Raw genomic sequence first — 23649 nt, forward strand, 5'->3', positions numbered from 1 at the left:
CTGGTCAGCTATTCAAACTCGACCCAAGAGTCCTGCCCAGGCCTCAGACTGCACTTCGATGTTGCTGTTAGAACCTCGCATGCCTACCCCAGCATGTTAGCCAAAGCTGCAGGCTGTATAGATGGCACTGACTTCACAGACTCAGGAGGAAACCTTCACGCACTGGTTTTGGGAAGGGCAACCCCAGTCACTGGAGAAGGCCCGGTTCTGGACCCCATGGGCATGCACGGGAAGCACGGGGTTGGCTTGGTAGGCCGGGAGCGGCAGGTGGGCGGGCTGCACAGGCCCTGCAATGGGAGCTCTTTCCCTCAAGGTCTCCAGCTCTAGTGTTCGCCCCCAGCTTCCTCCCGGGGTGCAGAAATCCTCTGCTTATCGTTACATTGGTATACGGGAAAGGATCCACGTATCAGCCAGGTCATCCAGGGGCCTTTCTGTAGTGACAAAGAGTACCTATGGGCAGGAGATGTGGCTGAGGGCCATGGTGGGTAGTGGTTAGGGATGAGTGGGCTGGGCCCCTGGGCAGAGGACAGCCGAGGTTGGGGTGCTCTAGCAGAGTCTAACAGTCTGTTTTTGCTCCCAGCCCTGATGAAGAATCCTCTCAGAGGTTCATTCCCTTTGTTGGGGTGAGTATCATCACCAGCTTCGTTCACTGGGAACATGAACCTGCCAAGATTCCTGTCAAAATAGAGTACTTTTCTATTAACTTACACATACAAGAACCTTCCTCACCATGTGAGCCCACCGAGGACTGCTTAATCCCTTCTCATAAATGCTCCTTGCTCCCTTCCTGCATTGTTTGGTTCCCATAATGAATACATGGGAGTGTAAGCCCCTTTTCTGGGGGAGGTGTGTCAGGCTGTCAACTCAGCACTCAGGCGAGGAGGCTCAGCCCTGTCTACAAGATAAGGATGAGCCTTCTGGCAGGTTTGCTCAGTTAGGGCTGGACCTCCTGGCATAGGCTAGACATGACCAAATGTGGAGGCTCGCTCTCAGTCCCATTTTTACAGCCTTTTCATCTCATAGGTTGTCCTGCTGTGAGACCTCTAGAGCACCATGACACTTGATCTCCAGGCAGTGACAGCTATCTTTATAGCATCCTGGGCGGGGCCCTTTCTGTAGTGACAGAAGTGCTCTTTGGGTAGCTAACATGGCTGAGACTGAATTTGATATTGTAATTCACTCTGGACTGCCACAGCTTCATGTGGCTAATGGCCGCCATGCTGGACGGTTCAAGCCTGAAGCACTCCCCCACTTGGCCCATACAGTATTCGGAGCAGCTTCTGCTTCTGCATCCATGTTTCTCCTGCCAGCATCCGAGTCTGATGGATGTCTGGGACTAACCAGTCACATGCACATGGGATTTGCCACTGTCCAGAGCTGAGCCATGCCCCATAGATAGGAGGATGCCGGGACCTGTTTCCTATTCTGTGGGTACAGAAGCTGGGCAGCAGCAGGGACATAGGAACCTATCTGAGATGAACTCCAAAGTGGTGCCTAAGCAGAACAGTAGGGCTCCTCGACCTCCCCACCTGCCTCTAGCCAGCATCTATTACTTCCCAGGTTGTGAAGGTTGGAATTGTGGAGCCATCTTCAGCCACATCAGGTAACTTCATCCCTCTTTGAGGACTGTTCAGGTAGCCCTCTGGATAGGTGGTCCCTCTGGTCTGAAGGACCAGCAAGTGTCTACTGATTCTCCTATACTCACAAAGCCTCAGTTCAAGGCAAAGTGGCAGTTCTCCCAGCCAAGAAATGCTCTCCTGCCCCCCACATGAGTTCCTCTGCCCACCCTACTTGCCCTGAGAGCTGCCGCTCCAGCCCTAACTCAGGCTCCAGCCAACTGAGGGCCGACTGGCAGGCTGTCTGACCACTGCCTGTGACTCTTCCCCAAGGAGACTCGGACGATGCGGCCCCCTCGGGCTCCAGTGTGCTCTCTTCCACCCCACCGTCTGTGTCTACATCTCCTGCGGCCAAGGAGGCTTCACCTACTCCACCCTCCTCCCCTTCAGTGAGCGGAGGCCTGTCCTCCCCCAGGTAAACAACGTGGCTCTCATCTTACGTGTTATAAGGTGACGTCCACCCTTTGTGTTACCCATCTTGTCAGCAATACGGGCAGACACTGGTGAAGGCGTGGTGGGGTCCTGTGGGGGACACGTGGGGCTGGGGCCGGGTGCCATAGAGCCGTGTAGGAGGTAGCTGGTGTCTTTAATGAAGACTCCTAGGGACAGGAGTCACCATAAATGAACATGGGCCTCACTGAGCCTGGAGGCACCTTTGCGCAGAGTGGACTGTTAAAGAGGGACCGACGGGGGAGGGGCAGGGGACAGCTCTTCAGGCCCCACACAGGCCACTCGAGGCTTGAGCAGAACTCAGACAACCAAGTTCAACCGGGGAGTTTGAGTGCATAATGAACACGGCCTGAAGGTCCAGTCAGGTTGCTGACTCTTTGTCAGGGCCCTTCTAGCTACCTGCTCCCACCAGCCACTCAACCTCTGATGAAGCTATTCATCTAAGTCCTAGGAGAGGAGGTGTGCAGGCTGCATGGCAATTTTGCCAGGGCACTAACAGTATGCCAGAAGACAAGTGGGCAGTCAGCTCTGCAGAGCTCCTTATAGTTCACTGGCACTGGCTAGCAAGTTAGTAGGTAGGGTGCAGCCACAGCTCCTTGCCTACAATGGCACAGTGACATACATCATGAGTGTGAGCTCCTTCCCTCTGCCTTTCACAGCCAGGGCATCGGCGCCGAGCTCATGGGGCTGCAGGTGGACTACTGGACGGCAGCACAGCCTGCGGACAGGAAGAGAGATGCTGAGAAGAAGGACTTGCCCACCACCAAAAACACGCTCAAGTGCACTTTCCGGTCCCTCCAGGTCAGCAGGCTGCCCAGCAGTGGCGAGGCTGCAGCCACACCCACCATGTCCATGACTGTGGTCACCAAGGAGAAGAACAAGAAGGGTGAGGTGGGAATATACTGAGCAGGGCTGGACAATAAGGAGAGGGGTCTCTGTGGTGATTATTGGTGATGAGGATATCATTCTCACCCCTTAGCAAGTTCCCAGTAAATTCATAATCATGAGCCCACAACTCACGTCAGAAGGGGTTGGCAGTCAGATACGTTTTGACGGCTGTGAGGACACTGAGGTTCTAGGCAGCTTCTGACTTCAGGTAGACTTATCAGGCAGGAAGGTGCTCTGTGTGTGGTCACAAGAAGAAGCTGAGTCCCAGGTGAGCAGGGGCCAGCCAAGTCCCCATTGCTGTTTTTCTCCCGTCCTGCCTGCTGCTGAGGCTCTGGCCAACCTGGCCCTGAAGGAGCAGTGGATCAACAGCAGGTCTCTTTTCTTCCCAGTGATGTTTTTGCCCAAGAAAACCAAGGACAAGGATGTGGAATCTAAAAGCCAGTGCATTGAAGGCATCAGCCGGCTGATCTGCACAGCTAAGCACCAACAGAACATGCTTCGGGGTGAGCATGGGCCAAGGGGCTGCTTTATAGGGTGCTGGGGGAATCAGTCCATGGCCCAGGTCCTTTTTGGTTCTGTCTATAAAATGTGAATGCAGAGCAAAACAGATGGCTGGCTTTTCAGATCCAGCACAGGAACTAGTTTTGCTATGAAAGGCATTCTTAGAGAAATTCTCACTTGGAACACATTTTGATAAGGTACTTACATGCATCTAATAGCCTTTCAAATTCAAATAATTTTTCAGCCTTTTCTGTGTTTTTATTGATAGAGATAAGGTGGGGGTTGCTAGAGATTGAACCTAGGGTTTCATGCATGCTAGGCAAATGCTCTACCATTGGGCTATATTCCCAGCCCTTCCTTTCTTCATTTTAACGATTGGTTTTATACCTAAGTGTCTTACAGAGGCTATTCTGTAAGCAGTGTAGTCCTACATTCAGAGTGTAGGACTCTTGGTCCTCTGTGGATTTAGGTCCTGAGTCTTCCTAAGGCTCCTTCCTAAGGCATTCCCTCTGGAAATGCAGCTATTTTAAGTAGGACCTTGTGAAGTGGACGTGGCATAATGAGTCATGCCTGGCTGAAGTGTGGCTAGACTGCCTTTGCCACTAGTCCCCGGGAGGTAGACCCACCATGGCACTGAGTCTTGGGAGGGCAGGTGGTAGAATGGGTCTGGTAAGCATGGCTTCCTCCAGTTCAGGATCACCCTGCCTCCTGGCAGCAGCCCACCATTTCAGGTGGTTGCCTCGCCAGGCAGGCAGATGGTTAGGTGGCCCTCTCCCACAGTCCTCATCGATGGCGTGGAATGCAGCGATGTCAAGTTCTTCCAGCTGGCTGCCCAGTGGTCTTCCCATGTGAAGCACTTCCCTATCTGCATCTTTGGACACTCCAAGGCCACCTTCTAGCCCTAACCACGGAAGGGCTGACACAGGACAGTGGAGGGGCCCATGTCCTGCTCTGTGTCAGCTATCGATGGAGGGACACTGTGTGTCTGTTAACGTGTGGTTACTACAGAGACAGACTCTTCAAAACACAAAGAAACAGTCTTAAGTGTGAATGTGCTCACAGCCCAGAACGAAGGGGAAGCTAGCTCCCCGTGGGCCACCGAGTAACTTTGCTCTGCTTATTAACCAGAATATGTGGGCAGTGGAAAGGCTGGTAAGAAGGGAGGTGAGCTCTGGTCTCATGAAACCCCAGGACCACAAGCAAGAAGTCTTCTTGTCTTTGTGTCCTGTCCTTCCCTGAAGTCCGGATTCTGCTTTCTGGGGAGTAGGGAGCAGGGTACAGGCTTTGGAGTTTAGTGGCCAAAAGCTGAGGGTGAAGGACGTGTTTGGTCTCCTGGCATGGGATGTCGACAGGCCCCAAGCAATCCCATGTGTGGTTCCCAATAAACTCCAGCCTCATGGCGGAGGTTTTACAGTAGCAGATCTTTCTAATGCTCTCAGATACACTTGACGACGTAGCTGCCAAGCAGATGTTGCTCTTGTGAAGTCCCCTTGGGTGGGGTAAAGCCAGCAGGAGCTACATACCCACCCCTGCCCCTCTGGCTTCAGTTCCAGAGGCACTGCTAGGCTTCTGCAGATCCTGCTGCTCAGATAGGTGGTCCTTGCAAATTTCCCAGTGTCTGTCCTGGAAATGGGAGACACTCCAGGGGTCTGTCTGAGACCTACCTGCTCTACCATGCCCTTCCACCTCTATTCTGCCTGCTGGACAGGAACATCCAGGACTGGCCATGTGGGGTTGAGAATCAAGGTTGTAAACTGGAAACAGGCAACTAGAGGTGTGTGTGTGTGTGTGTGTGGTGTGGTATTTAGTGTAGTCAGTGGAGGAAACAGGCAACTAGAGGCGTGTGTGTGTGTGTGTGTGTGTGTGTGTGTGTGTGTGTGTGTGGTGTGGTGTGTGTGGTATTTAGTGTAGTCAGTGGAGGAAACAGGCAACTAGAGGCGTGTGTGTGTGTGTGTGTGTGTGTGTGTGTGTGTGTGTGTGTGTGTGAGTGTGTGTGTGTGTGTAGCCAGTGAAGGCTCCAGCAGGCTGGTCTAACTACAGAAGCTATCCAAGGGTCTATCCAAGCTAATCTATCTCCTCAAAGCCACCTGGATCCCATTCTTGGTGGCAGCTCTATCCTCCACCACCTTCCCACTCAGCAGGAGAGGGATGTGCTGGCCTGCAGCAAGGATCATCCTGACTGTACATGCCCCACCAGATTCATGGAGGGGTTACTGCCTCAGTCCTAATTTTCTCAAGAATTCTTTCTTCCTCTCTGGGGTGTCATTGGAAGAATGAATGCCTGCCCCCTTGAAAGCTGTGGCATTCCCGAGCACCCTGGTGGTTCAGTAGGAGCCCAGAGTTTGGGGTCCTGACCTTGAGAACCTCCTAAGAGCATGCTCAGAAAATTGCCAACAATAGGGCTGAGTTTGAGGACTCCCCACTTTTTCTTGGGTGAAAGATGGCCCATTTTCTATTTACTTACTTCCCCAGCCCCACCTTGCTGAAAAGAGTCCATTTGTGCAGGGTGAGGCCCTGTACTGCTGCTGGGACCTGGGTTGGGCCCTAATCCCTGGGTACAGGGCTTAGTGGTAGTGGAGCCCCTGGTGAGGAATACTCTGAAAAGATCCTGTTACAGAGCCAGGCCACTGTGATCCTTGGAGCTTAAGAGCCTGGCTTACCTACCACTTGAGTTTCTTCCCAAAGGGGGGTGGGGGGAGCAGAGGGAGGGTGTTTCAAGCTTATGCCTGAGAACAGCCCCTTTTCTGGAGAACTCTTCCTCTGCACATGCGTCCTTGATTGTCCAGAGGTCTGACTTTATACAGAGGGTTTGGGCAGAGCCTCTGTCAGCAGCTGGCCCAAGACCAAGTCAGTAAAGCCTAGCACATGAGCACCATGCACTCACCACCATAGCAGCGCCAGGTGCAGACCTAGAAGCAGTCATCCCCCGTGCCTCAGTTTCCCCGTTGGTTAAAGAGAGATGGTCCATTTTCCTTGCCTACCTCATGGAGCTGTAATGAGGATTCAAGAGAAGCACTTTTGTCCCTTTGAAGGATGACTAGACACCAAAGCCCCCTGACAGGCAGTGCAGTGGTGAGGACAGCAGTGTGTGTGTGATGCATCCCACAGGCCTTAGCCCTGAGGCCCTTAGAGCCTGCCAGCCAGTTCCCTTAGGCCTGGCCACAGCCTGTGTGAATGGGAAGGCTCGCCCTCATTCCTGTCAGTTGGGGTCCCTGCCACCACCCTCTGAGTATGCAGCTCAGTATCACTGTTGGGTACCAGAGCTGGGAGGGAGAGAGGGGTGGCCCTCGGCTCCTGTGCAATGGCTTGTCCTAGCCTTATCCTGCAGGCCTCACTTCTGCCTCTAGCCTCCATCTCAAATGAATTCCTTATAAAAAACGTCCCGGCACTTCTTCCCTGAGCCAGGGTACTGGACCCTCACCTGCTCTCCAAACCCCCACGCCCTCCGGAGACTGCTCTGTCCTGGAGAGGGGCCAGCAGAGGCTGACCGCCTTGCGTGAGGATGACTCCGTCCACTTCTGAAGACTGTCCAGCGCGTTGTGACTGATTTCTAGGGTGTGTGTATGTATTGCTAGTTTGTTTGTTTTTAATGGAAAGCAGGATTCATGTAAATAGCTTTTTTGGGAACAGATGCTGATCTGTCCCATGCGACCATGTGGACGATTTTAAGGTGCTGAAGCGACACTAATAAACTGACGGCGCTCAAGCCGCCCACTGCTGTGATTTCTTTCAATGTATTGGGGCCACGCGGCTAGGGCGCTGGGGTGCTGGGGCGCAAGCGTCGAGGGGCGGAAGCAGCAGCGGAGGGCGGGGTCTGTAGAACGGAAGCTCAGGTCCGCTCCGCCCCTCTTAGGATTCTGTCTCTGCTGTCTGAGGCTGGTCCCTTAGGTTCCACTGAGTCGCCCTCACATTAGTCCGAGCTCACCGCCTCTTTACTGAGTCCTCCTGGCCGCTCCATCCATCCCCCCACTCCCCGTGCAGACCCTTCTGAGCCTGGTCCCACCGGCTGATCCGTTGTCAATTGGGTCCCATTAAGTCGGCCTCATTTGTCCGGGATCCTCCTGACCCTTCCCTTTGTAGTGTCCACCGAGCCCGCTCCGGAAGCCCCCGGGGCGAGCTCTACTCCCGCGTGGGTGCGGGTGACCCAACTCCCCTCACGTTTCACCCCTGCCCCTCAACTGACTTCCACAGTTCAGGTCCGCGGACAGGGAGGGAAATGAGAGCTCAGGCTGGCCCCAAGCCTTGTGTGTAGTAGGGGTGTTGAAATGACAGAAGGGAGGCGGGCTGAGGGCAGGATCCTAGGGTTGAGAGCTTGTCAGAACAGCAGACAACGCACCCCCTCCGAGGCAAGGCTGGGGAAGTCTGACAGGCGGTCTGGTGAGAGCAGAGAAGGGGAGCATCTACTTCTGCTGGGCTGCTGACGCCCCTGGGGGCACTGCTGGTGTGGCGGGCAGTGGCCGCAGGATCTAGGGAGGGAAGTCACTGGCCAGAAGGTGGCCCTAGCAGAGCTTTGCCATTTGCTCCGCGTCTGTCTGTCGCGGCAGCGGAGCCCTGGATGTGCGAACTGCAGCCTGCTGTAGCAGAGATGGACAGCAGGCGGCAGCGCCCCCGGAGGAAGACGCTGCAGTGGCAGCTGGCTCAAGAACAGCCGCAACAGTCCCCCTCACGCGGGCCTGCAGCGGCCTCCGTCCAGCCAGACACCAAGAGCAACCCTCAGGAGGACCTGCAGACCCAAGACTGGGTAAGGGGCAGGAGGCTCTTCTGAAAACCCACGCTGATTGGGGAGGGGCGTGGAGAATGGACCTCTGGGACCAGGGGAGAGGCCTGGACGGGACTGACAGAAACACAGAGTTTCCAGGGCTCTCTTTCTCCAACCACTCCGGCGAGGAGGCTTGGACGTAGACTTGCACCCCTTTTGCTTCCTCTGGAGGACACCAAGGAGGGATTGCCTGAAGTCAGGAAGAGGGTGCCACACATACCTCTCTCAGCCCTCCCCAGTGTCCCCCAACCCTGGACCAGAGGGTACCACTAAGTGGGAGGGGGAATGAGGTCCCCACAGCAGGCAAGTGTCTTCTCTGTATTGGCCGTCACCGAAACGCACACGGCAGCTGTGTTTGGCACAGCCTCCAACAGTAAGCAACCCCTGGTCAGCGTCACCGGACAGCAGGCGCTGGGTATTCGGCCCAGAGGGAAGAGAAACAGGCCCGACTGTGCAGACCCCTAGGGCACTCCCCGGGCAGAGGATACCATACCATCTGCAGTATAGTTTCCACTGAGAAAGAGTTCAAAGCTAAACCACATCACTCAAGACTATGGCAAAACTCACGCCCCGGTGCTTGGGTGGTGTAACCAGCCAGGAGCCAGGCACTGAAGTGTATGTTTGCCTGCCCATGTGCGTGCCGAGGTAAAAGGTCAGGCGGGTAAAGAAGGCAGGCTCCCAAGCTTGGTGTCATGGTTCACACACTGAAGAGGTGGGGTGGGAGCATTGCAAGTTCAAGGCCAGGCTGAGCTGTATAACAAAACACTGTTTCAAAAAACTAGCAACAATGCAAAGAGTGGGGTCCCAGGGTCACCTGCATGACTACCCCATGACTTCCTCAGCATGTCCCCCCGGGACCCAGTGCCTTGAGGCCCCTACAAAGGTTACAAGTGCCAAGACCTGACCTCTACAATGCTAACCAATAGACCCCTCAGCTTTCATGAGGCCAGGGTCTCACCCAGGACATTCTAGATTGTGAAGAGACTAAAGTGTCATCTGTTGGGTGTGGTTTGCCCAGGATGAGGGCAGCTGCAGCGATTTTATACTGGTGAGATAATGGGGAAGAGCAGGGTCCTATGGCTGAAGGGACACCAGGCTCCAGGTTGGGGACCGAGAGTCACTTCAGTGTCTGCCACGCCTTGGCTCCTTTTGGAAAAAGGTCAGCTCCAATTTGAAGTTCCTCTGCCTCCTTCTTCCACAGTTCTCAGGCCCTGCTAGTGGCTCTGGCCTTGAAGGATGTCCAGGCTGCGTTCCCTAACCTTGTCCTGTGTCAAGTTCTCGCCCTTGGTATAGACTGCTTCCTCTGGGTCTTCCCTCGGCGGGCGGGCTCTGTCTCGTGTCGCCTCCCACAGAGCTCCTGGCCTGGCTAACATAGTCCTTGGTCCCTCCCTTCCCAGCCGAGCCCTCAGAGTCTTCATCAGCCCACAGCGCCACACACGGTGCCTCATAGAGTGCAGGGACCTTCGGCTGAGGGGAGGGTTGGAGAAAGCCTTCCTAGCAGAGGGTCCTTAGGCATCCAGTTCAGCCACAGTACAGTTCTTCCCGACCATCTGGCCAGCATGCTGTCAACACTGGAGAGGAGCAGGCAGGAGGCTTGGGGTGGCTCTAGGCTGAGCCACATAAGGGACACCTTCCTCACCTCACCCGCCTCTGAAACTGTGAGTGGCTAGCCAAGGAGCACCAGACATGCAAAACCAGCCTCACGTGGAGACCCCGTGATTGTCCTGGTTAGTCCAAAAGAGTCTTCTGGAATCTTAGCCAGTATGGTGTTCAGAAGTCAGTAGCCTCTATAGCCACAACAGCAGACAGGATCAGCAAGAAGATAGTCCTCCCTTCTCATGACAGCAGGAAAAACTCAGGAAATATGCAAAACCTACTTGAGATGAACTTTACCCACCCTCCCCCAAAGAATTACAAAGACTCAATGATAGGAGAGATACTCTGTTCTGGAGAGCAATGTCAGATTCCATGGGTTCTCTCCAAGGCGGTTCCTAACTCAGGATATCACTAAAAATGCTACATGTTGCCAGGCACAGTGGTGCACAGCTTCCCAGCACGTGGGAAGCAGAGGCAGGCAGATCTCTCCGAGTTCAAGTTCAGCCTGGTGTACATAGAGACTTCCAGGCCAGCCAGGGCTACATAATAATACCTTGCTTCAAAACTAATAATAATAATAATAATAATAATAATAATATACCCTACATTTTTCTTGTCTTACAGTTAACTGCATATAGAAAAATAAGAATAGCTGGGCTAGCTTCAACCTAGGAGATGGGAATTCATATGTAAGGCTTCGCCATAGTCAAGGAAAAAGGATAGCTTATAGCCAGATAGGAAGAAAACAATCGCTATTGGCAGCAATATATTGTCTGTCTAGAAAATCCACATAAAGCAGCTCAAAAATAAAAGACAAAGGTTGGTTATATGACTATTGTAACTTACTTGTTTCAATACACTAAATTAGAAAATATCATGCAAAGTTCCCATTCACTTTAGCAATAGAAATTATGAGGTCCTTTAGGTTATTTATTTCGAGGAACACCAAGAGTTTTGCCAGATAACACCAAGATCTTCTGTGGAACCAGATCCTATTACTGTGTGGACATATATAATTTTTGTTTGTTGGTTTGGCTTTTTGTTTTTCAAGACGGGGTTTCTCTGTGTAGCTTTGGCGCCTTTCCTGGAACTCACTATGTAGCCCAGGCTGGCCTCGAACTCACAGAGAACCGCCTGCCTCTGCCTCCCGAGTGCTGGGATTAAAGGCATGCGCCACCACCACCCGACCTGGTTTTGGTTTTTCAAGACAAGGTTTCACTGTGTAGCCCTGGCTGCCCTGGATCTCACTCTGCAGTCCAGGCTGGCGTTGAACTCACAGAGATTCACCTGCTTCTGTCTCCCGAGTGTTGGGATTAAAGGTGTGGGCACCACTGCTGGCTAATATATAGTGATTTAAACCTGCCAGTTTGCCCCCAAAATGATTTAAGTGGTATTCCTATGGGGAGGGGACATTGGTTTTGGGTTTTTGAAACAAGGTCTCATGTAGCCCAGGCTGGTTTTGAACTTGCTATTTAAGCCAACTATAACCTTGAACTCCTGATCCTCCTGCCTCTACCTCATGAGTTCAGAAATTACAGACTGTAGGGCAGGTGCTTTGCTTGAGTCTCAGGAGGTGACGGCCGAGGGGTCGGTCGACCACAGTACTCTGAAAGCAGGAAGTCAGAAGCTGCCTCTGCAGTAGCTCCCACCCACAGGAAGTCAATGGTAGGTAGTGAAGAGTGGGGGGGCCTTGGGAGCCCATAGACCCTTACCACAGGATAGCTCTTGGGTGGAGATCTCCCCAGGATAGGTGAGTAGCCTCAGGAAGGCAGCCAAGCACTGGCTTCCCCCGTGAGAGAGTGGGAAGGGACAGGGTAGAAGTTGCTAAGACATTTGCATTCTAGCCTGGGAGTCACGTCCCAACGTTTCCATGTAGTTTGTTTGTTTGTTTGTTTGTTTGTTTTTGTGGAGGAGATCACACTAGTCATTCCTACTTGGTGCGTGAGAGAGAGTTGAGGGGTAACAGGAGTATGGTCACCAGGGGCTAGCTGTCATATACAGTAATGTAGGGCCCTTGGCCAGGCGGTGGTGGTGCACACCTTTAATCCCAGCACTTGGGAGGCAGCGGCAGCCAGATCTCTGAGTTCGAGGCCAGCCTACGGAGTACATTTTAGGACAGCCAGAGCTGTTACACAGAGAAACCTGTCTCAAAAAACCAAAGTCTGTAGGTAGGGCCCAAGCAGAATGAATGGAAGGATCATCTACTGTACATCATCACGGTGGAAGTGCGGAATGCCAAGATGAAGGTCTGAGAGGTACCGACACTCACAGGGCCACCTCACGCATTGCTGCCGAAGCTCATTACAGAGCACGGTGGCTCGTGTGTGCTGATAGGAAATAGTTGACGTTTTCTTCTATTTGGTTTTTTGAGATAGGCTCTCAAGCCCAGGTTGGCCTTGAAATCATTTGAAGTCCTTAGGCCTCAGCTTTCCAGATACTAGCATCCCAGATGCCACTACACTCCAGCCTAACAGCCACCTTTTAAAAAATTATGTTTATGTGAATGTACATGCACCTGTATGAGTCTGTGTACCATGGCATGCAGGGGCCCGAAGAGGCAGAGGAGAGTGTTAGATTTCTCTGGAGCTGGAGGTGCAGGATGTTGTCAGCTGCCATACAGGTGCTGGGAACCCGATGGGATCCTCTGGAAGAGCAGCAGTCAGCACGCTTAGCTACTGAGCCGTTTCTCCAGCCCAGCAGTCGACTTTCAATTTTATGCCTGGTTAAAAAAAAAATCTCTGACATAAAGAAAAATAAAGTGATAGAAAGAATTTTCCCATCAGAGACTCTTATCTCAGTTCTGAGAACACACCTCAAAGAACCATAGAGTATCTCAGAACACATAAGAAGGAAGGGGGTATCTGAGTATACATGAGAAGGAAGGGGGTATCCCAGAACACATGAGAAGGAAGGGGCTATCTCAGAACACATGAGAAGGAAGGGGTATCTCAGAACACATGAGAAGGAAGGGGGTATCTCAGAACACATGAGAAAGAAGGGGGTATCTGAGGATACATGAGAAGGAAGGGGGTATCTCAGAACATGAGAAGGAAGGGGGTATCTGAGGACACATGAGAAGGAAGGGGGTATCTCAGAACACATGAGAAGGAAGGGGTATCTGAGGACACATGAAAAGGAAGGGGGTATCTCAGAACACATGAGAAGGAAGGGGTATCTGAGGACACATGAGAAGGAAGGGGCTATCTCAGAACACATGAGAAGGAAGGGGTATCTGAGGACACATGAGAAGGAAGGGAGTGGAGGACAAACTGAAGGGAAGACCATCAGAATCCAAGGCAAGCTCACTGCCCCACTTACACAGGTAAGTGGAAGGTGGGTTCTAGGCCACCTAGGGCTACACAATGAGACCCTGTCTCAAAAAACAAAACAAAACAAAACAAAAAGCACATGTAAGCAATCTGTTGCTGACATGTCTATTAATGTATAATCTGAAAGGCAAAGGTATTTTCAAAGCTTTACTTTGAGCCATGCAGCATTAAAACAAACAAACAAACAAACAAACAAAACACAAAGACAAAGACAAAAACGAGCAAGGCTTTATCAGCTCTAGGCTCTAGCACAAAAAGATGATGTGGAATCAGGACTTGGGCAGATGTACCTTCCATCCAGGACAAATGCCGAGAAGTTGACCTCTGAGTAAATCTAGGGGGCTACTTTCTGCTTACTATGGAATTTCAAAGCAGAAGTAAAAGGTTTGCAGCAAATAGTACTGGAGTGATTGGCTGGCCGTTTACAGCACAGTGGAATACAGCCCTGCCTCTCAACACCCATGTGCAACGTCCTGAACTCAAACCGAAAGTTGCTTTGGAAGAATCTGTATTTAGAATCCCAAATGAGAACCGCTTTTCTTAATCCAAACATAAAATCCTGAAGGAAAAGCCCAACAGGTTTAAAGAGTACAGGGCAAGCAAGAGGTGGAAATGTTAAATGATGGTCTGGAAGAAATGCTTATAAATGTTTATATCATTGAAATATTTACTAACAGGAATCTATGAAGAGATGGTTAAAAATGAGAAACCAACATAGCATCCCCTACCTGTAGTTCCCGCATTTGGATGCTGAGGCAGGATTGTGAGTTCAGGACCAGTCTCAGCTACACGTCAAAAAAATTCTGTCTACAAAACAAAACAGCAATGAGAAAACTTTCTCAAAAGTTGAGTGGAAGGGGGCTGGAGAGACAGCTTGGTAGTTAAGAGCACTTGAAGCTGTTGCAGTGGACCTGGGTTTAGTTCCCAGCACCCACATGTACCCTTTTATAACTCCGGTTCCAAGAGTTCTGATATCCTCTCTGGCATCTGCCAGCACACATACATGTGATGCACATACATACATGTAAGCAGACACTCATATTTTTTGTTTTTTACCTTGAGTGGTGGGCTGGAAATGTAGCTCACTGGTAGAGCATTTGCCTTGCACACACAAGGTCTGCGTTTGCTCTCCAGCACCACACACCAAACATGGAGAAAAAGAAAGTGGGTGAAGTCTGGCTTTCAGTTCCAAAACAAACAAACCCCACTTGAATAAATACCGAGTGTGACTACATTGGTAGAAATAATGGCAATGGCTGTGGCTGGGACCCACAACATCTAAGGGAAGAGTTTCTGTCAGTTGGTTTTTCCAAGAACCTGTTTGTGAATGTTGCCCACTGTTTTTTTCTTTTAACTTTATTCACTTGTCTTTCCTAATGCCATTTTTTATTAATTAATTTAAATTTTATTTTTATTTTATGTGTATGGATGTTTTGTATGCATGTATGTCTGTGTACCACATGCATGTCTGGTGCCCTCAAGACCAGAGGAGGGCATTGAGTCCCATGGAACTGTAGTTACAGACTGTGAACTACCTGAGGTGCTGGGAATGGAAACTGTATCCTCTGCAAGGACAGCGAGGGCTCTTAATTGCTGAGCCATCTCTCCAGCCCCTAGGTGAAATTCTTGGGTTGTTTTGTTGCTTTTGTTTTTGTTTTGTTTTCTGAAACAGGTATAGTCATAACTGTCCTGGTACTCAGGAATCCATGTGCCTCTGCCTCCTGAGTGCTGGGTTAAAGGTGTGCACCACCAAACCTGACTCAGGTTAAATTCTTAAGTATGTAATTGTTTGGCCAGAGTATATGAGTTTAGAACATTTTTCTTTAATTTTTTTTTTCTGGCCTGGTGGTGGTAGCACACACCATTAATCTCAGCACTCAGGAGGCAGAAGCAGGTGGATCTCTGTGAGTCTGAGACCAGCCTGGTCTACAGAGCTAGTTCCAGGATAGCCAGGGATATACAAAGGAACTGTCTCAAAAAAAAAAAATGTTTTTTGGCCCTCTGGTAGTGGCGTACATCTTTAATCCCAACACTGGGGAAGCAGAGGCAGGTGTATCTCTGTGAGTTTGAGGCCAGCCTGATGTACATAGAGAGTTCAAGGACAGCCAGGGCTACACAGAGAAACCCTGCCTCAAAAACCAACAACAACAAGAATTTTTTTATTAATTCTGCTCTCTGTGATTTTGAGGTCTGCTTGGTCTATCTAGTGAGTTCAAGGACAGCCAGGGCTACATAGAAAGACCTTGTCTCAAAACACAAAATCAAAACACAAATTTTATTAATCCCTTGAAGACTTTATACAGTGTATTTTGACTGGGCCTGGTATGGTGGTGCACACCATTAATCCCAGCACTGGGGAGGCAGGCAGCTCTCTGAGAGATCAAGGCCAGCCTGGTCTACATTGCCAGTCAAGACAGCCAGGGCTACCCAGAGAAACCCTGTCTCAAAAAACAGCTATGTGTTTTATCATAGTCACACACACCCCAACTCCTCCCTGACCCAGCCCACCTCTCTGCCCGATCACCTTTATGTCCTCTTGTAATTTTTAACTCATCAAGCCTCATTTGGGTTGCCCAGCTATTTTTGGGTCTGGGACTTGCCATGCAGTGTGGTTAGCCTACCAGCGGTCACGCAGAGAGAACGAATGTTACCTCACCTAGTAGCTCTGAAATGCTAATAGCTCCTCTGCTAAGGGAGGGACGTGTGTCCTCTTCCCCTCCACACTGGGCTTTTGTCTGGCTGGAGCTTGTGCATTCTGTCAAATTCACTGTGGGTTCTTCTGTGTACCTGCTCTATTGTGTCAAAACAAAACAAAACAAAACAAAACAAAAAAACCACTGTGTCCTTGAAGTCATCCACCACCTCTGCTTCTTAAAATCTTTCTGTTCTCTTTCCCTCAAAGATTTCTGAGCCTTTGAGGGGATAGATGTGATATAGATGTCCATTTAGGGCTGAGCACTCGTGGATCTCTGTTAATTGCTATCGACTGCAAGAAGACATTTTTCTGATGAGGGTCGAAGATTCACTGATGATCTGTAGGTATAAGATAAGTCATGGGCTGGAGAGATGGCTCAGAGGTTAAGAGCACTGACTGCTCTTCCAGAGGTCCTGAGTTCAATTCCCAGCAACCACATGACAGCTCACAACCATCTGTAATAGGATCTGGTGCCCTCTTCTGGCCTGTAGTTATACATGCTGTATATATAATAAACAAGCAAGTAAAAAAAAAAAAAAGATAAGTCATTATGAGTTTTTAAATTTATTTTATGTGTATAGGTATTTGGTCTGCATGTAAGTTCATGCATGATTGGTGCCCATAGAGGCCAGAAGAAAGTGTTCAGTCCCTGGAGCTGGAGTTACAGATGGTTGTGAGCCATCGTATGGGTGCTGGGAATCAAACCCGGGTCCTCTGGAAGAGCAGTATGTGATGAGTAACTGATGAGCCATCGCTCCACAGTCCTTAAAATCCTTTTTCCCACTTTTTTTGTTTTATTGAGACAGGATTTCACTGTGTAGCCCTAGCTGTCCTGGAATTTGCTCTGTAGACCAGGCTGGCCTTGACCTCAGAGATCCACCTGCCTCTGCCTCCAACATCCCCCACCTCACCCCCGACTTGTCGTTGTCATCCTCCTCCTCCTTCTTTGATTTTCGAGACAGATCTTTCTATGTAGCCCTAGCTGCCTGCCTGGCCTGGAACTCACAGAGATCTGCCTTCTTCTGCCTTCCAAGTGCTGGGACTAAAGGGCTTTCTTCCAATGGTGAATTTAAGCTGTGGATTGCCCTGGGGGCGGGGCAGTTCTGGCCACACTCTGACGCTCTGGTTCTATTTGAATAAATATGCATTTCAGTCTCAACTTTCATCCTCACGTGTTGGAATAGAAAAGCGTGCCCATTTTGATAGGCGTGTGTTATCTCCAGTAGGTAGTTCCAGTAGGTAGTGTTGTTCTGTGCACTCAAAATTGTGAGCTCTGGGGACCTGGTATGGGTCCATTTTGCTTGTGGCATAGATCATGTCCAACTTGTGTGAATGTTCCATCTGTTTGGTGAGGACATGGGTAAGAGTTCTGGACATATTCTCCTACGTCAGTTACTTATATCTTTATCTTTACATTTTTTGTGCTGCTGTTCTTAAAACATGCATGCATGCTATTGGGCGGTAATCCCAAAGCCTTGCTTGCTGTCAGTGCTGTAGACGATGGTCTCACCAATGTGCACATGAAGTTAATGCTGCTTCCTCCTACTCCTGCATTTTAGCGTCTGCTCATTTTCTGCCATATAAATTGAGGATTTGGTGTCCTACCTTCCACCGGTTCTCTCTCCCCATTTTTCCAAGGAGTTATATTATACTCATTTCGTTTATGTGTGTGTGTGTGTATATGTATGCATGCATCTGTGGGTACCTGTTTATGTATATATGTATATGTGTGTTTATGTGTGTGTGTATATATGCATGTGTGTGCATTTCTTTGTGTGTATGTATGTGTACATGTTTGTGTATGTGCATGTTTATGGGTGTTGGTGCATGTATATGTGTTTGTGTGTATGGGTGTGTGTGTATGTGCATGTTTGTGTATGTATGCAAATGTGTTTTTTTTGGTATGTATATGTGTGTACATAGGCCAGAGGCCAGTGCCAGATGTTTTCCTCTTTGTTCTCTACCTTATTTCTTGAAACAGTTTGCAACTGAACACAGATAGCTCACCAATTCTGCCAGGCAGACAGCTAGCAAGTCCCAGATAGTCTCCTGTTTCCATCTCTCCAGTTACTGCTGAACCTGGTGTTTACCTCCACGCTGGGGCTCTGACCTCAGGCCCTCATATGCCATTACCCACAGTGCCCTGCCCTCAGCCTCCAATCGGGCTTCTTAGATTTGCTTCCAGCAATAGTTGGATTTTTTTTTTTTTTTCCTGAGACAAGGTCTCACTAGGCAGCCCTAGCTGGCCTGGCACTCAGAGAGATCCTCTTGTCTCTGTGTCCCATATGCTGGGGTTGCAGGCACGCGCTGGCATGCTTGGCTCCAGTGTCCAACTATAGGATGGCAGTGGCAGTGTCGCCACAGCTAAGGCGTGGACACAGTAATGTTCCTTTTCTTCTTTAAAATAAATTATTTGTTTGTTTTTTCGAGACAAGATTTCTCTGTGTAACAGCCCTGGCTGTCCTGAAACTCATTCTGTAGACCAGGCTGGCCTCAAATGCACAGAGATCCTTTAGCGTCTGCTTCCTGAGTGCTGGGATTACAGGTGTGCGCCAGCACACCTGGCCTTCTCCCCCCTCCTCCTCCTTCTTCAGATTTCTTTTACTTTATGTATATGACTGTCTTGCTAGCGTGGTGTGTGTGCACTGCATGTGTGCCTGTCGGATCCCTGGAATTGGGGTTGTGGATGGTCGTGAGCCAGCATGTGGGTGCCAGGGATCGATCCTGGGTCCTCTGCAAGAGCAACAAGTGCTGTTAACCACAGCTGAGCTGTCTCTCCAGCCTACTGCTGCTGCTTTTCTCCTTCAGCCTTTTGCTTTTCCTTGGAGACAATAATTGAATTAACTCTCCTTTACAGAACCTTCTATGAGCCACATCTATGGCTCTAGGTACTGAGAGGTACGTCAGATCATCTGAAAGCTCCATTCTCTCCTGGTTGTCCTGGGTTTCCTGTTCCGGCTGGTCTGCTGTCTTCAGGGCCCCGTGAAGGCCTTCCTTGTCTATCTCAGGATTCCTTGTTTCCTTAGCCCTTGGTTTTTCTCTTTCTCTGTTTACTCCCAGAGCATACCATCTAGCCACTTCATTCACAAGGATTTAGAGGATGTTGACTTTTTTTTGGGGGGGAAGGGGCTTTAGAGACTCAAAGGTGTGGAAATGACTTTGCATACTTGTACAGCACTTTGGTTAGGTAAAAACTCTAGGAGAGAATTTTTTTCAGGCCTTTTAAGGCCTCTCCCTATCAGCTTCCAGTGCGACTGTGTAAAGCCATAGACCATGCAGGCTTCTGCTTCTCCGTGCATGCTCTGGTTTTTCTGTGTGTCGCTAGGCATCTGTATGTAGCACCACCCCTGTGCCGTTTTTATCTTTGAGAGGTTTTTTTTTTTTTTTTTTTTTTTTTTTAAGACTTATGTATTTTATACGTATGAATGTTTTCGCCTGCATATATGTCTGTGCACCATGTGCGTGCCTGGTGCCTGTGGAGGCCGGAAGAAAACTTTGGATCTGCTGGAACTGGCGTTGACAGTTGTGAGCCACTGTGTGGGTACTGGGAACTGAACGGAAGTGCTCTTAACCACTGAGCCATCTCTCCAGCTTCATTTTCAAAAATTTTTAAGATCTTTTCCCTCTTGCCAGTGTTCTGAAATGTCAGCATCGTATTTTCTTCTAAGGCTGCCTCCTCCATCTCTGGGGACAGAATGTGTGCATGTTCATGTGTATGTGTCTTTCTTTTCTCTTTCTTGTTTTATTCACCGCAAGTTGATCCAACAGGAATGATTCTCTGGCTTTCTCGTGGCTTCCTAGGTACATCTTTGCAGTGGTGCTTTGCTTTCAATCCTATGTCAGTTAGTTAGTACTTGTGGTAGTGATGCTGTGTAACGAGTATCTCCAAATGAATTCTGAACTTACATTTTCCCATTTCTTGGTCAGAAGTGGCTAGGTTGATTGTCCTGCGTGTGCCTCTCACTGTCAAAGGTCTTCTGTCCCTGCCTTTCTTGAGGCTGCTGCATAAACACAAGGGGCATAGCATGTGGCCTCGTGTCTGTGTGTCACGTGTAGAGTGCATATGCCTCCAGCGGGTGTCATCAGCAGAGCAGAAGCTACTCCAGCAAGAAGTACTGTGACCGCACAGTGCTACAAGAGAGAGAGGTGCAGTCCTGCCACGCAAAGTGGGTTGAGAGTAGGAACAGCTCCAGACGAGCCTCCCACTGAGCATCCATCTTGCCAAGTCACACTTGCCATGTCCAAGGTCATTCTTGTCCTCTGGATGGCCCCTCTCCACATGCTTCTGCTCTGGTTTCATCCATGGCCTGTCTCCTACATCCAAAGGCCACAGTGTTAGTACAGACCTGGGCTCTCTCTCTTGTTTCTCAGCCAGCTCGTGGCTCCGTCCTGCTCTTCTCCTTAGGCTTGTGACACTGGTGACTTTGCGTGTGGAGGTGTCCAGATGGCCTTTGGTAGCAGACGACTTTGCTGTGGTGTGGTCAGGCAGGCATCTGGCTTTCAGTGGCTACAGGCCTCTGGTTTTCAACAGAGAAGAACTTCTCTGGACTGGGCTAGGGAAAACAGAGTAAGCTAGGCTGCAGGATGGGATGAGGAGCTGTGGACTTCCACCTCTCTCTCTTTCTTTCTTTCTTTCTTTCTTTCTTTCTTTCTTTCTTTCTTTCTTCCTTCCTTCCTTCCTTCCTTCCTTCCTTCCTTCCTTCCTTCCTTCCTTCCTTCCTTCCTTTCTTTCCGAGTTAAACAACAGGAATGTGGTGCCTTACGCTTCTGAAACCAGAGGTCTCCAACGAGAAGGAATCAGAAGCGGTGATGGTCCCCTTTTGGTGTTGCCAGAGCAAACAGCTGTAGCTTAGGCAGTATGGAAATGATGCCTTTCAGTTCTAGAGGCTGGCAGGTCAAGGCCAAGCCCCTCACAGATCCAGGTCTGGAGAGAGCCCATTTCTTGGATCACAGAAGATGCCTTCCCTGTGTTTTAATGTGTGGGGCATGAGTGGGCTCTGTGGGTCCCTTTCTGATGAGCTAAGGCCCTAACCCTTCCCCTGAGGCCTTCCTCCTGCTCCAGCACTGTGAAGGGGAGGCCCTGTCCTGTGGGTTTGGTGGAACACAAATCCTGAAGACTGGCTTCTGAGGGCTGCATGAGGACCTGCAGGGGTCCTTTTTGGCTTGCAGACCATCATCTCCTGTGTTTCTCTGTATCTTCTCCCAGTATATGTCTTGGAGTCAAATTTTCGCTTTTTTCCCCCCCTCATATTTTTGCCATCAAGGCCACTTTGTGTGTGTGTGTGTGTGTGTGTGTGTGTGTGTGTGTGTGTGTGTGTGTGTGTTGGTGTGGGTTCTAGTGATGGACCCAAGGTCATGCACATGCTCAGTGTGTGTTCTGTCACGGAGCCTGCCTGGCCTCTTGCTGAGTATATTCTCATTGTTGTGAGACAGCTCTCCAGGGCTTTTCCACCCTCAGAACCTGCATTACCTCCACGAAGCAGCTCCCTTTCCTTCTCCAGTCCCCAGAGGCACCATTCTACTTTCTCTCTCGGTGAGTTTGAGTTTGACAAGTCCTAGACCAGCAGGATCATAGCAGTTGAGGAACATGTGCTTTGGCGGCTGCTGTTTCACCAAGCAGCGCCCTCTGGGTTCACATTCACCCACACAACAGCATGTGCCTTTTTTTTTAATTTTTAAATTTAAATTTTTAAAAAATTTTAATTTTTAAAAATTTATATGTATGTATATACATGTGAATTGATGTGCACCATGTGCATGCAGGTGCCCACAGAAGCCGAAGGGTGTCAGAGCTCTTTCAATTGGTGTTACAGGTAGTTGTGAGTTGCCTGATGTGAGCTAGGAACTGATCCCAGGTCCTCTGCAAGAGCAGAATGCACTTACTGCTGAGCCCGATGCCCCAATTGCCCTCATGATTTTTTAGAGTCAATAACGCTCCATTGTCTGGGTGAGTCCACCCCTTCACAGCACACGATTGCTTCTGTGTTTTGGAAGTGACTGAAGCTGCTGTGGATGTGGGTGTGCACATCCAGGCTTTGCTTTCTCCTGGGTCTGTACCCAGAAATGGAACCATCGCGTCGTTGTGCGTTAATTCTTTCCAGATTTTTTGAGTAAGGAGGTCTTTCACTTGGAATGGTCTCATCCCTACAGTTAGCCCTCTATCCAGAAGGTCGCTAGGTGTGTCTCCTAAATGGGCAGTCTGGAGGGACTTCCACAGACCATTTGCCTAGGGAGGGGCATCCTGTAGCTGTTATACGTGGGCTTTACCTACAAGCCGACGCCAGCTCTCTTGCAAGTCACCACATTTTTTGTTTGTTTGTTTTTTTGTTTTGGTTTTGGTTTTGCTAACCAAACCCAGTCTTTAGGATCACTTTATACTCCTCTTAGGGAGGAAGGATGCCTGGGGTTGATCTTTGAGACCCAACTTTTTGGGGGCACACAACAGGTTAGCTTTGTTATGCCCGTGGGCCCAGCCCCACCCTCCACCTTGGAGTACTTTGCCAGCACCCACCATAGTACCTGCACAGTCCGGGGACAGATATAACAGTACTCATGAACACCTCACGTGAAGTGCTCAGGCAGGCTGGTGTGAGAGTGTTGTGCACACAGGACTACGTGTCAGGGCACTGCCTTCCCCACCAGGGACCGCTTCCTGAAGCAGAGTGAGGGAGTCAGACCAACCTGGGTTTCATAGTGAGACCCTGTCTCAAAGATAAACCGATGGGGGCCGGGGACACAGCTCAGTTGGTAAAGTGCTTGCTGCACAGCTATGAGGACCCGAGTCTGGAGGAGGTGACCATGCACTCTGTCCCTGCAGGTGTCTGAGCCTCCCAAGCGCAGGAGCCGAGGTAGCCGCTGGAATGTCAGCATCGAAGAGCGTAGGCGTCTGGCCATGATGCGTACGCCCAACAGGACAAACACAGCCAGAGCCCTATCTAGAGACAAGCTGGGCCTGCAGACTGTACCCTCCCCACTGACAGGGCCTGCCCCCACCACCTCTCCCAACCAGGTCCCCGAAGCCACGGTTGATCCCTCACAGGATATTGTGCAGATGGTGGCCCAGCTGATATCCGAGGGTGTGGACAGGGATGTACTCCTACCCTATCCACTGGAACCCACCATGTACCCCAGGGCCTCCTAGGACTTCTTGGCCCAGAGCACTCCCCTCTGGCAGAGCGAGAATTTTGAGGCCCAGACCTCGAGGTCACCTTTCTCCTAAGAAGGACCCCTGATTAGCCCAGCGTATGTTGTCCAGTGCCTTTCTTTGTGGTGGAGCATGACTTCTGTACTCCGAGTACCCTCCACAGTGTCCCACTGTGGGCATGACCCACCCACAGAGGACAAACAGGTAAGGACAAAGGTCTCAGGACTCGGGAGAGCTGCCCCTCCTGGGAACCTTGTTGGGAACTGTGGGAGAGCCGCGGAAAGGAGAGTCAGGGGCGGCTTTCCCAAAGAGCCCCTTGCTCTGTGGGGCACAATGGTGACCAGCGCTGACGGGCCTCTGAGGAGGCCAGATGGCCTCCCAGACCCTGGCTCGTGACCCACCGCTTTGCTAGCCCTGTGACTGAGCAGCTGCCCGAGGAGGTGGTGAGATCCCTGCCACATCCAGTTCCTCCAGTGGGGTTCTCACGTCACGAACCATTTGGGACCCATGGGATCTAGCTCCAAGGCCCAAAGGGGACGTGTGACCTAGGATAAGACTTTGGTGGGGGCAGCTCAGGGATAGGGACCTATGAGGCTCTAGACATAGGTAGGTTTTCAGGTCGCTGGTGATTCCAGACAGTGAACTTGACGTCGGAAAGGGCTGGGAAGGCA

At 50.4% G+C, this 23649-nt stretch overlaps 2 protein-coding genes across 8 annotated transcripts in view; both read left to right on the forward strand.

Annotated features, from left to right (window-relative positions):
* Pacs2 (phosphofurin acidic cluster sorting protein 2) overlaps positions 1 to 7178 on the forward strand; it is a 64779-nt gene extending 57601 nt beyond the window's left edge. For 6 of the 7 annotated variants that reach the window (XM_028883668.2, XM_028883666.2, XM_028883669.2 and 3 more), the window contains 6 exons: positions 581 to 623; positions 1561 to 1603; positions 1890 to 2031; positions 2726 to 2952; positions 3344 to 3457; positions 4236 to 7178. In XM_028883668.2, coding sequence (XP_028739501.1) covers positions 581 to 623; positions 1561 to 1603; positions 1890 to 2031; positions 2726 to 2952; positions 3344 to 3457; positions 4236 to 4354 — 688 coding nt within the window. In that variant the 3' untranslated portion in view covers positions 4355 to 7178. The remainder of the gene's footprint in view (positions 1 to 580; positions 624 to 1560; positions 1604 to 1889; positions 2032 to 2725; positions 2953 to 3343; positions 3458 to 4235) is intronic. The other variant, XR_005092874.1, reaches the window with a different exon arrangement.
* Positions 7179 to 7259: 81 nt separating this feature from the next.
* On the forward strand, positions 7260 to 23079 carry Tex22 (testis expressed 22). Its single transcript, XM_028883680.2, has 2 exons — positions 7260 to 8196; positions 22652 to 23079. The coding sequence occupies exons 1-2, from the start codon at positions 8011 to 8013 to the stop codon at positions 22973 to 22975; spliced, it is 510 nt and encodes a 169-aa protein (XP_028739513.1). The 5' UTR covers positions 7260 to 8010; the 3' UTR covers positions 22976 to 23079.
* Positions 23080 to 23649: the final 570 nt, after the last annotated feature.

Source organism: Peromyscus leucopus, chromosome 14 (assembly GCF_004664715.2).
Source record: "Peromyscus leucopus breed LL Stock chromosome 14, UCI_PerLeu_2.1, whole genome shotgun sequence".
NCBI classification, from domain to species: Eukaryota; Metazoa; Chordata; class Mammalia; order Rodentia; family Cricetidae; genus Peromyscus; species Peromyscus leucopus.

Excerpts from the sequence above, each read along its gene's own strand:
- Tex22 (XM_028883680.2), top strand. The coding sequence starts at position 8,011 with ATGTGCGAACTGCAGCCTGCTGTAGCAGAGATGGACAGCAGGCGGCAG. Across the intron at positions 8,197-22,651 it reads ACCTGCAGACCCAAGACTGG|GTGTCTGAGCCTCCCAAGCG; the intron begins GTAAGGGGCAGG and ends CTGTCCCTGCAG.